The sequence below is a fragment of the Crinia signifera genome, chromosome 3, assembly GCF_055691185.1.
Source record: "Crinia signifera chromosome 3, ASM5569118v1, whole genome shotgun sequence".
Lineage (NCBI taxonomy): Eukaryota > Metazoa > Chordata > Amphibia > Anura > Myobatrachidae > Crinia > Crinia signifera.
This window is the reverse complement of record NC_139219.1, coordinates 259,609,095-259,622,199: the sequence shown is the minus strand read 5'-3', so window position 1 is coordinate 259,622,199 and position 13,105 is coordinate 259,609,095. Positions and strand designations below refer to the sequence as shown.

The 13,105-nt window shown below is 42.4% G+C and overlaps 1 protein-coding gene across 1 annotated transcript in view; it reads right to left on the bottom strand.

Moving 5' to 3' along the window:
• The window catches only part of MINDY4B (MINDY family member 4B), a 61,963-nt gene that overhangs the window by 35,657 nt on the left and 13,201 nt on the right, over positions 1-13,105 (bottom strand). Inside the window, exons 3-4 of the mRNA XM_083174761.1 lie at positions 1,852-1,970; positions 1,685-1,712 (exon numbers count right to left, since the gene is read on the bottom strand). Of these exons, the coding sequence (XP_083030887.1) occupies positions 1,685-1,712; positions 1,852-1,964 (141 nt within the window). The 5' untranslated portion in view covers positions 1,965-1,970. The remainder of the gene's footprint in view (positions 1-1,684; positions 1,713-1,851; positions 1,971-13,105) is intronic.

Genomic DNA, 13,105 nt, shown 5'->3' with positions numbered 1-13,105 from the left:
AGCGCTCCCACCCCCATCTTAATTTCTACAGTGTGATGGGTAATAAGCCCTCCACGGATACAACTTCCATCCACTGCATGATGAACACTGGACGAGACAATCTCTCAGTGTGGATTCCCTTCTGTGAGACTAGAGTGTCAGTAATAAAGTTCTCTGCTGCCCCGGTGAATGCTATGTCCGGGGGGAATTGTATAAAAAGTCTCCCATTGACTGTGGCATTACCATACTAGCTGGTTGGGCCTGGAATTGTTACTCGAAATATGGGGGACCCCTAGTCATTTTTTACCCCTATTTGGGGAGCCAGGGGACCCCTACATCTTTTGTTCCCTGATTTTTTTAAACCAGGACCGGCTCTTTGAGCCTGGAGCTGGTTATGGCCTTGGGGGGGGGATCTCATGCCATTTTTTAAAATAATTTATTTATTTTTCACTTTTTTTTTACACTGAAGCCTGCATGGATCTGACCGATCCGTGCAGGCCTCTGACAAATATGGCTGGAAAATTAGGTGTATTTTCCAGGCATATTTTACTGGCAAGTAGCAGCCGTATCCCACTAATTAGCAGCCGTATTTTACATATGGCCGCTTATTAAATTTGGAATCACCATTCGAATGAATGGTGATTCCTACTCATATTCTGTCTATGGCGTATACATTCGTATTCATAAATACGATTCAAATGTGCCATGAATGCAAATACAAATTCACGTACTTCGGCATAGTAAATGCCGAAGATTTGTGTAGGCAGTTGTATTTGCATACGACTGCCTATGAATACGACTATTTCAGGCATATTCAGGTTAGTAAATTTCTACCATTGTGTTTAGCATCTGACCGGCCACAGCTAACAAGAAGAAGCTCGCAAGCCCCCCCCCCCCCCCTCACCGCGGCAGGACATTGGTGGCCGCATCAACCCCAAAGCCCCACCCACGTGGAGAGGCTGGGGTGCTGAGGTGCCTTGCACTGGCCCTGGTGGCACTGGTGCCATGTTCCTGGACCTGCACAATGCCAGAGACTCTTGCACTGCCCAAGAGGAGGTGGCCCAATCAGAGCTTGCACACGGGCTCCCTCCTCTCTTCATATGCCCCTGGCTATTTACTGCTCCACCAATTCACTGTTTATTTTGCAAATTTCCATTATCTGTAACTTGTAATTCTGTAAACTTCTGCCTACACTGGTACAGCTATGCATAACCTATTAATTCATACAATATATATAACAGTTGGTGTAAAATATTTGGCAGATGTCTCAGGATACATAACCAAATGAAAAGCATATTATTTTCACATTGCTCAGCATTCCATAGACACGCTTACAGTTTATTGTAACCAGTGAACAGTGATTGCTGGAGATTATATTTAACACATACAGTATCTTATGTTCTTTAGTGCTGTTTTACTGGTGATACATTCCCTTCGCATACTGGGGGGAAATTTACTAAGACGAGAGTTCTATTTCACATAGGATGTTGCTATGAATCATCAATCAGAATCGACTTATTTATTTAGTACCATCTAGAAGATAATAGATAGTATCTGATTGGTTGCCCATAGCAACAGCCCATGTGAAATGGAACTCCCATGTTAGTAAATTCTCCCCACTGTATATTGAGTACCAACTTTACAAAAAGTTTATTGTTTTTGCAACTATGTGAATCATCAAAGTAAGGTAACTTGCAGAGATTACCTGAATGATTGGTTTGCTGATTTCCAACCTGCAAACAATAAGAATAACTGTTAGATGCTCTGACATATGACTTTGTCTTTCTCTGGAAGTGCACACAGCAGAGCATTGTAATACTAAAACATTTAGTAAAATAAGTAATATCTTGTTATGAAGAAGGACAGTCTTACCCCTTGGAGCTGAATATTGATCTCCACTTGTCAAGTTCAGAAATTTGGGTTGTAATGTCCTCTAATTCCATTGGTTTAGAGCCGGGTTCTCTGCCAAACGTTCTTGTATCCATCGCAAGCTAAACGGATTACGAAAACCCATAAGAATTTGGTTCTCCTTTTATAAGGGACATGAAAGATTGACACCGCAGCCCCAACAAAGACCAGACGGAAACCTACTGACTAGGTGTCACCATTGTGAAACGGATGTTAGCCCACATCATCACCTTCTGATTAAAGTTTTATCAGAGCTGGACACACTTATCTGCCTTTCTGATCGCTGTTTAAATTTAGTTCATCATCCTTTTTCTAAAAACACAAAATACATGTTTGGATTTGGTCTGGTATTACATATCTGATTCCCCAGCTCTTGAATAATTTAAGAATGCGAATTGTTCAATGTTCAAGGACCAGAATAAATGTCTTCATGTCTCATTATAGTTCCTGCTTTCCACTGCTACAAAAGAGAGAGGCAGAGTTCCATAACAGAAATGAAATATTCCTTTTCTTAATCTGTCAGCTCCAACGTAATATATTGTTGGTAAAACAACCACAACAACATACGCTGGATAATAGTGATACTGCAAGTATGACTTTTATTTTATTTCAAAATACTAACTTATGACCTGGATATACTGTATATAAATTAAATTGACAGAGGCCTTTGATCAATTGCTTGAACATACAGTATCTGATATCATAATTTATTGTTTGCACTGGAAAATAATACTTATTTATTAGAAAAAAGTTAATGGCTTAAATATCTATTGTTTTTCTTTAGTGGTCTCAAGTCATTCGATTATTGATCTCAACAATGTACTGGCATCTTTTTTAAGGGTTTGGATTATGGGGTTGACAGTGTCTAGGTCGACAGTCAATAGGCTGACCGCTATTGGTCGACAGGCAAATGGTCAACAGGGAAATGGTCTACACATGAAAAGGTTGATACAAGCTTTTCATGTTTTTGGTGTCTGTCAGAATTTGTCCACATGGATCCCCAGTTAGAGTAATGTGGCCCCTCGCTTCACTCGTCATGCTTGGGGTCACTACGTGTCATGCGTCAATCATTAGCATGTCAACTTTTTGCTCCTGTCAACCTTTTGTCTGTCCACCAAATCTTTAATTAAATACTTTTTTTTACATTTTTTTATTCCTCAGCTGTCTCCTGCAAGGCGCCTCCCCCAAGTCCTGGCACCCTAGGCTGCAGCCTAATCAGCCTATTGGTTAATCAGGCACTGCCAATAACCAAGCTTAGAAGGAACCATTGAGAGACATATAGCATACCTCCCAATTTTTGTTGGACAGTCCTGTTTTTTATTTTTTGGGGACTGTCCTGTGTCCCACCCAGTGTCCTGTGGTGGCGGGGCAGATGCCTGCTACTGCTTTGCATAGCAGAGCAGAGGCAACAGACGATGTGCGCACGGTCACAGCATCTATACAGTTGGCTTCATGGAGGAATGAATCAAAACAGATGGAGTAACCATACTTTAAATTTGAACGCTTACAGAGTTTCCTCCTATGGCAGATTACAGATACAGCATGAGTGATGATGCATTGGCCATTTAACTAGGAATGGCCATTGTCCATTGATGATTCATAATAGAATTGCTTTGCCATCGGGGTGAGCCAAATGGTTTCCCTCCATCGATGGCACAGCTTAGCCGAATATTTTTTTCCCCTCAAAGGGCAGAACATGGAGCATAGCTCTGCCTCTGACACCCATAAGCCCCACCCACCTCAGGTTCTGATTGGCCCACAGGCCACTCAGTGAATGAAAATGGATAACCATCGATAAGCAAAACCATTGATGTACATCCATTACATAATATTCTCCCATTGATGACTGGTTGCACTGTTGCTATCGCTGGTAACCATTGATTGCAATCCAAAGGATGAGCATCCCTAAATTTAAGCCATTCAGGGATTTTTGTAGTGGCCAAAAGCACCAGCTTAAGACTTGTAAAACGGCTAAACCTGTTCAATGACCTGGAGTAGAACACCTAAACTGCCAGCTTTAGGGCCTTATTCTAGTTCACTCTTTCTGACAAAATCCTTCTTAGATGGACAAAACCATGTGCACTGCAGGGGGGCAGATGCAACTTGTGCAGAGAGAACTAGATTTCTTGATTTTGCATGAGAAGACATCTCTGTTGAAGAATACATTATATCTTATTGTCCAGCAAATAACACTTTTGGCAAAGGACTAGTTGAACTTCTTTACAGTGAAATGTCAAAATGTGGTCTCACTATGGACAATTTCCGTGGCCAGGGGTTTGATAATGAAGCCAACATGATTGGAATAAAGAAACATGTCCAAAAGAGAGTTCTTGAAAAATATTGCAGAACATTTTTTAACCCATGTGGTTGTCACAGCTTGAATATGATGGTCGGCAATGCCGCAAGATCATAAGTAAAATCCATTTATCTCTTTGGAGTACTACAGAGATGGTTTAGTTTGTTTTCATCATCTACAAAAGATGGAGCATTCTGATGGAACACATAAAAAATGTCAATAAGAAAAGTCTGTGAAACATGATGGGACGGCAGAACTGAAAGCTTGAAAGCAGGCAGGTATCTGTTAGTTGAAATACATTAGGCTCTCTTGGACAAGAAAGAAAACATCTGAGCATTGTCATCAGAGGCCAAATAACTTGTATTACAATTGGAATACCAGTTTTATTCTTACTTCTATATATTGTGCAACTTGGGGGGTGTATTTAATACGTCTGGCAAGGGATTAAACGGTGCAGATCACAGAAAAGAGGCGATCCTCGCTGCTTAACTCCCGTGTTGGCTGCTCATCCTATTCGTTCCGAGGAATCCTCGCTGTCAGAGGACGGTGAGGATTCCCCCCAAAACAGCGAGACTCGCAGCTAATGCAGGGAGCCCGCTCTATTTAGCCGCGAGCCTCACTATTTAGTGGCTGCATACGCACCGAGCCCAAAGCGTGGTGAGTGCAGCAGATTACTTTACATGTATTCGGGCTCGGGGGCTCGCTGCACTCGCCACACTTTATAAGATCAACTCCACACCGACGTGGATAGTGGGGGTATCAACAGGTCAGAGAGACGCGTTGCCACGCTTCGGGCTGATGTGGATAGTGGGGGTGTTTCAGGAACACATATCTGACAGGGATGCTGCCTACACTGGCCGCGGGAACACTATGCTACTTCTGACTGACTACACTAACTACGCTGGCCGCGTGAACACTACGCTGATTCTGACAGGTCCGCTACGCTAACTATGTAACGAGCGCCGTGCTATTACACAAGTACTGAAATAGCTTCAATATTAGAGATTGAGCCAAGCGAAAAGATGCACAGAAGGCAGACAACAAAGAAAAGAATGTTCATCTTGAGGAGTCTAAGCGTGGTTCTCATATTCAAAGAAGAATGTTTTGCGCAACACACAGTATTACCCACTAACTGACAGCATGATTACTTCCCTTGGAAGTCATTTTATTCAACTGTCTAAACACAACAAAACATGGAGCTTTCTCTACAACATCAAGATGTCACCTGATAAAGAAGAGCTACTTAAGGACTTGGAGCATATCCTGAATGATAATAAGGAATTGGCACAAGAAGCTGATGTTGATGGCTTTCAGTTGTGCAAAGAAATGGGGGTACTTGTTTCCTAGCACGGCACCCATCGCATCGTATACCATAAGCCATACAATGGTATGCGATGCGATGTTACGCGATGGCAGCCGATGTAATACAATTTTAAATTGTATACCATCGCATTGTATGCCATATACAATGGTATACGATTTTAAATTGTATAAGCACCCTAATGGGTGTTTTCAATGTTAAATGGGGCCCCCTATAAGATTATGGGTGCTTACAATCTTAAAAGCACCCCCACTATCAACGCCAACCCGAAGCGTGGTGAGTGCAGCGAGCCCGCGAGGGGCGGTGGTACGCATCCTCTGACCTTTTCATACCCTCACCATCCACGTTGGCGTGGAGTTGATTTTAGATAGTGTGGCGAGCGCAGCGAGCCACCGAGCCCGAAGCGTGGCGAGCGCAGCGAGTCCCACGAGGGGACGCGGAATACATGTAAAGTAATACGCGTCCCCTCGAGGGGCTCGCTGCACTCGCCACGCTTCGGGGTCGGTGGCTCGCCACACTATATAAAATCAACTCCACGCCGATGTGGATAGTGTGGGTATGAAAAGGTCGGTGGACGCGTACCGCCGGCGTGGGGGTGCATTTAACATTGTAAGCAACCATTAGGGTGCTTATACAATTAAAAATCGCATCACATCGCATGCGGGTATATGGCATGCGATGCGATACAATGCATAAGATGACATACGACTGAATATCGTGGGCGCCGTGCTAGGAAACAAGTACTGAAATGGGAGTTCTGTTGATGATGGGATGTTGCCCATAGCAAACCAATCAGATTCTTCTTATTCATTTAGCACCTTCTAAAAGATAATAGATAGAATGTGATTGTGATTCTGATTGGTTGCCCATAGCAACATCCCATCTTCAATAGAACTCCCATCTTAGTAAATAAACCCCTAAAAATCTTGTTTACCATTCCATATACAGTTATTAATGGTGAGAGAAGCTATTTATCATCCACAGTATCTGACGAGAGGTTAGCATTATTTGCTTTTTTGTCAATTGAGAATGAAATGGTAGAAAATATAGATTATACCACAGCAGTAAAAGCTTTTGCCATGGCGAAGTCCGGGGAAATGACCTTTGAGTAGGATTGCCCTGAAAGCATTATTATATTTATATTGTTTAAAAGGTGAGCTATATGTGAGGTACATAATAAGAGGACTTGCATACAGTACCTATTGAAATTTCTGAAGCTTTTTTTTTTCTTGTTGGCTCTTGACCTTTTCTTCTTGTAGTGCCCTAATAACATGGGTATGATTGTGCACTCAGTGAAAGTAAAGGGTCTTGTCCTCTTTCTTCTTGTAGAGCTCTTCGAAAGCTTCTTGACCTAATTTTTTTTATTTGTATCTACTGTGTATTTATTTTTAATGAAAAAGGCTTTGCCTTGGTGGTTAACATACTCATTGTGGAGCACTTAGTGCAAGTGAAGGCTCTTAACTTTTTTACCATATTTAGAAAGTATTGACTACCATGCTCACGGAAACAATTGACATGTGTATCGGGGGGGGGGGGGGGGGGGGGCATTTTCCACTGTTCGCAGTTGGATCCAAATAGTCTAGAAGCGGCCCTGTTAATTAGTGCATGTTTAATTGTTTACATTTTTGTAATTGTTATGTACTGTATAACTGATTAGTGCATTGCAGGGTTAAATAAATATGTGGAGTTATTTTTAGCATTGATTTGGGGTTGTTTTTTATCTTAGAAGATATAGTTTACCTAGCTTTTTATTATTATATTTAATTTAACCCCTTCCTGACAGAGCCAGTTTTTGCGTTCCTGACAGAGCCCTTTTTTTCAAATCTGACATGTCTCACTTAAGTGGGGATAACTTTTTTTTGCTTTTACTTATCCCAGTGATTTTGAGATTGTTTTTTCGTGACACATTGTACTTCAAATTAGTGGTAAATTTGGGTCGATACAGTCTGTGTTTTTTTGTGAAAAATACCAAAATATCGTGAAAAAATGGAAAATTTAGCAATTTGCAAAATGTTAAATTTTCTGCTTGTGAGACAAATAATCATACCACTCAAAATAGTTAATAACTAACATAGACCATATGTCTACTTTATGTTTCCATCATTATTTCAACTTCCTTTTCATTTTTTTGGACACTAGGAGGCTTACAATATGAATAGCAAATTCTAAAATTTTCAAGAAAATTTCAAACACTGATTTTTTTAGGGACCAGTTCAGTTCTGATGTGACTTTGAGGGACTTGTATGTGAGACACCCCCATAAATGATACCATTTCAAAAACTGCACCCCTCACAGTATTCAAAACAGCATTTTGGAAGTTTGTTAACCCTTTAGTTGTTTCACAGGAATTAAAACAAAGTGTAGGTGAAATTTCAAAATTTCATTTTTTTTGCAGATTTGCAATTTTAATACATTTTTCTAAGGAACACAGTACATTTTACTAGAGAAATGTGACTAAAAATTGATTCCCCCAATTATTTTGTTTTCATAAATATCCTATATGTGGCCCTAGTGTGCACGTTGACCAAACCACAGGCTTCATAATAGAAGGAGCACCTACTTGATTTTGGAGCCTCCTTTTTATGAGATTATTTTTTAGGCACCATGTAGGTTTCTAGGCACCATAAGATGCTAAAAGTTAGGAACCCCCCCACAAGTGACCCCATTTTGCAAACTACACCCCTCAGGGAATTCATCTAGGGGTATAGTGTACATTTCAAACCCCCAGGGGTTTCACCAATTTTGATACAACTGGGCAGTGAAAATGAAAAATTAAATTTTTTACACAAAAATGCAGTTCTGGCTCAAAATTTTTCATTTTCACAAGGAATGAAGGAGAAAAAGCACCCCAAAATCTGTGCCCCAATTTCTCCCGAGTACGTCAATGCCTCACATGTGACCAAAAAATACCAGTTGGGTGCATGGCAGGACTCAGAAGGGAAGGAGTGATTTTTGGATTTTGCAGCTCAGATTCTGGTGGAATTTTGGTGGGTGCTATGTCGCATTAGCAAGACCCCCCAAGCACCAATACAGTGGAACCCCCCCACAAGTCACCGCATTTTGCAAAGTACACCCCTCAGGGAATTCATCTAGGGGTATAGTGTACATTTCAAACCCCCAGGGGTTTCACCAATTTTGATACAACTGGGCAGTGAAAATGAAAAATTACATTTTTTTACACAAAAATGCAGTTCTGGCTCAAAATTTTTCATTTTCACAAGGAATGAAGGAGACAAAGCACCCCAAAATCTGTGCCCCAATTTCTCCCGAGTACGGCAATGCCTCATGTGTGACCAAAAAGTGGCAGGACTCAGAAGGGAAGGAGTGATATTTGGATTTTGCAGCACAAATTCTGGTGGAATGATGGTGGGTGCTATGTCGCATTAGCAAGACCCCCAAAGCACCAATACAGTGGAACCCCCCCACAAGTGACCCCATTTTGCAAACTACACCCCTCAAGGAATTCATCTAGGGGTATAGTGTACATTTCAAACCCCCAGGGGTTTCACCAATTTTGATACAAGTGGGCAGTGAAAATGAAAAATTAAATTTTTTACACAAAAATGCAGTTCTGGCTCAAAATTTTTCATTTTCAGAAGGAATGAAGGAGACAAAGCACCCCAAAATCTGTGCCCCAATTTCTCCCGAGTACGGCAATGCCTCACATGTGACCAAAAAATATCAGTTGGGTGCATGGCAGGACTCAGAAGGGAAGGAGTGATTTTTGGATTTTGCGGCTCAGATTCTGGTGGAATGAATGGTGGGTGCTATGTGGCATTAGCAAGACCCCCGAAGCACGGTGAAATTATGAACTTAATAATCCATAGATGTGTGGTATATTTTAAAACACTCCTTTATACATAGGCCGGGTTTGTCGGGGCAAGTGTCACACTGGAAAATAGTTTGCTTTCTTATTCCCTTTTTATAGCAAACTTTGCACCTTTTTTGTGTCCTGCCCTTTTTTCCAGTGGAGGGGATTTCATCAGGAAAATGCTGCCCTGGTACAATACGGGGGCCAGTACTAGAAGTACTGGGGCCCTCTGCCTGCTGGTTCCCAAATATTAGGCCCTTTATGACTTCCTCTTGAAAGTGCATAAATGTCCCCCTCTGGCCGGTAGAACGGAATAGCACGTAAGCGTTATACAGTGCCATCTGGATGATATACACGGCCACCTTCTTGTACCAGATTTTTGTTTTCCGCAGGGCACTGTACGGCTTCAGTACCTGATCTGAAAGATCCACTCCGCCCATGTACCTATTGTAATCCAGGATACAATTAGGTTTTGAGGTGTGGGTACTGGTACCTCGTACAGGGATGGAGGTGGTACTGTCTCCATGAATTGTTGTCAGTATAAGGACATCCCTCTTGTCCTTATATTTGACCAACAACATATTTTCGGTGCATATTCCCCTGCTTTCACCCCTTCTCATTACTTGGGCAATGTGCGTTTTTGGGAGGCCTCTTTGGTTCTTGCGCACAGTACCGCAAGCTGCTGTACCTCTTGAACCAAGGGCCTTAAACAGTGGGATGCTAGTGTAAAAGTTATCCACATAGAGGTGATAACCTTTATCCAGGAAGGGGTGCACTAAATCCCAGACAATTTTTCCACTAACACCTACGAGGGAGGGGGGCATTCTGGCGGTTCAATTCTTGAATCCTTTCCTTCATATACCCTAAACATGTGGGTGTACCCTGAGGTGCTTTCACACAGCTTATACATTTTTATGCCATACCTTGCCCTCTTACTGGGAAGGTACTGGCGGAATTTAACCCTTCCTTTAAAATGTATAAGGGACTCGTCAATGCAAATAAATTTTTCAGGGATGTACATCTCTGCAAATTTGGCACTGAAATGATCAATGACCGGCCTGACTTTGAATAGCCGGTCAAAGGTGGGATCATCTCTGGGTGGGCACTGTGCATTATCGGTGTAATGTATAAATTTAAGAATTGTCTCAAAACGAGTCCGGGTCATGGCCATACGGTAAAATGGGGTGCTGTACAGAACATCTGTACTCCAATATTGCCTAATTTCTGGCTTTTTTACTATGCCCATATGAAACACCAGACCCCAAAACGTCATCATCTCTACTGCATCTACAGGGGTCCACCTAGCAAATGATGACGTGGGGTTTTGAGCAATAAACTGCTGGGCATATAAATTAGTTTGGTCCACCATTAAATTTATAAAATCATCAGAGAAAAATAATTTGAAAAAGTCAATTTCTCTGAGACCTGTGGAATCAAATTGGATTCCTGGCATGGCCAAAAACTCAGGAACCTGGGGCTCAAAATTGTCTGGTGGTGGGGTCCATACAAGATCAATTATTGGGGGGGGGGGGTCTCAGCTGCTCTACGGGGGCGTCTTTGAGGGGGTCCCTCATCACCAGAGGAGGAAGAGGAGCTTAAGACGAATCCTTCAAATTCCCCGCTTCCCTCACTGGCTGTGTCAGAGTCAGAGGCAAGCATGGCATATGCCTCCTCCGCTGAATACATTCTTCTGGATGACTGGGATGACATTTGGGATGACATTTGGGATGACATTTGGGATGCCATTTTTATTTTTGTGTTACTGGTAGTGAAATGTTTCAACACGTGTATAGTGTAGGGGGGGGTACAAACTTTATTTCAACCCGGGGGGTATGTAGTGTGTAGTGTGTATGTAGTGCAGAAAAAAAAAAAAATACTTTATACAGGAATTTGATCCCAATATAAAAAAAAAAATTGAAGGGGTTAAAAAAAAAAAATTGAAGGGGTTAAAAAAAAAAAAATTGAAGGGGTTAAAAAAAAAAAAAAAAGGTCCTGCGCCAAAAATTGAGCACAGATGTTGGTCAGTAAACTGAGCAGCGCTCAAAGGCAACAGGAATTTGATCAAAAAAAAAAATAGATCAACCCTGTGCCGAAAAAGCTGATCAGTGATGTACGTCACTGATCAGCGCACAGTGGCCACAGGACACCCACAAAATCACAGTGTGTGTAAAAAAAAAATTAAAAAAAGACCACACAAAAACAAAAAAGGTGATCAGTGATGCGACACTGATTACCAGTGAGGGGCAGCAGGTGCACAACCTTTGGTGCAACTGACAGTGCAACTGGCAGCAACTGACAGGTATATATATATAAAAAAAAAAACCTGCGCCCCCAAAAAGTTGCTGATCAGCACAGTTATACTGATCAGCACAAAAGGGGGGGTAGCAGACACAAAATATACACTCTCTATCACTCTCTGTCACTATCTCTCTCTATCTCTCTATCTCTCACTATCTCTCACTATCTATCACTCTAGGACACTGCAGCAGCAGCAGTTATTGACAGTTGACAGTTATATGTATAAAAAAAAACTGCACCCCCAAAAAGGGGGGGTAGCAGACACAAAATATACACTCTCTATCACTCTCTGTCACTATCTCTCTCTATCTCTCTATCTCTCACTATCTATCACTATCTATCACTCTATGACACTGCAGCAGCAGCACTGACAGTTATATATATAAAATTAAACCCCTGCACCCCCAAAAAGGGGGGGTAGCAGACACAAATCTCTCTATCTCTCTACCTCTCACTATCTATCACTATCTATCACTATCTATCACTGTATGACACTGCAGCAGCAGCACTGACAGTTATTTAAACCCCTGCACCCCCAAAAAGGGGGGGTAGCAGACACAAAATATAGCTCTCTCTGTCACTATCTCTCTATCTCTCTCTATCTCTCTCTATCTCTCTCTCTATCTCTCTATCTCTCTATCACACTGCAGCAGCAGCAGGAAGTCCCAAGAAGTCAGATCCAGGAAGCGTCCAGCACGCTACAAGCAGTGATCAGGTGATCAGGTAAGGTATTTGCAAGGATCAGGTAAGTATTAGGCAAGGATCAGGTCGGTATCACGGCAGACAGGCACGGTGACCGTTCTGCACGCTATTCCAGACCGGAATGGCGTCTGCAGCGCAGTCACCGTTAGTTTAAATGTCGCGCCTTGGCTGTGATTGGTCCGTGGGTCCCACGGACCAATCACAGCCTTGGGGGCAGGTGGGGTGAGGGTGGGGTGAAGTGTCATCGTCACCGATGACCCCCTCATGCCCCCTGACGCCCGGCGGTGATTGACACCTGTGTTACCGAGCGTCTGATTCGCTGGTAACACAGGAAAACGCTGTGAATGGCTGTTCACACTGAACAGCCAATCACAGCGATCGCCAACGGGGGGGCGGCATCGCAGCCCCCCCTGGGCATGCAGGGACATGTCTGCTGTCAGGGACAGCAGACATCGTCCCTCTGTCACTGCGTCTCGAGACGCAGTGACAGTTTAAAGTCATGACGTACATTTATGCCATGTGTCGGGAAGTACATCCCGGCCATGACGTAAATGTACGTCAAATGTCGGGAAGGGGTTAAAAGGTACCACAAGTGGTTCGCAGCGCCGTACATATAGCACACATTACAACAATACAGGGTAGGCAGAACTTGACATTTCAGTAACTTAATGAAACTACAACAGAGCACAGATACAGTAATAAGCACAACAACTCTCAGTAGTACACAATACAGCTTCTGAAAGTACAGTTGTGCTCATTTTACATAATCTAGCAGAATTTGTGATTTTCT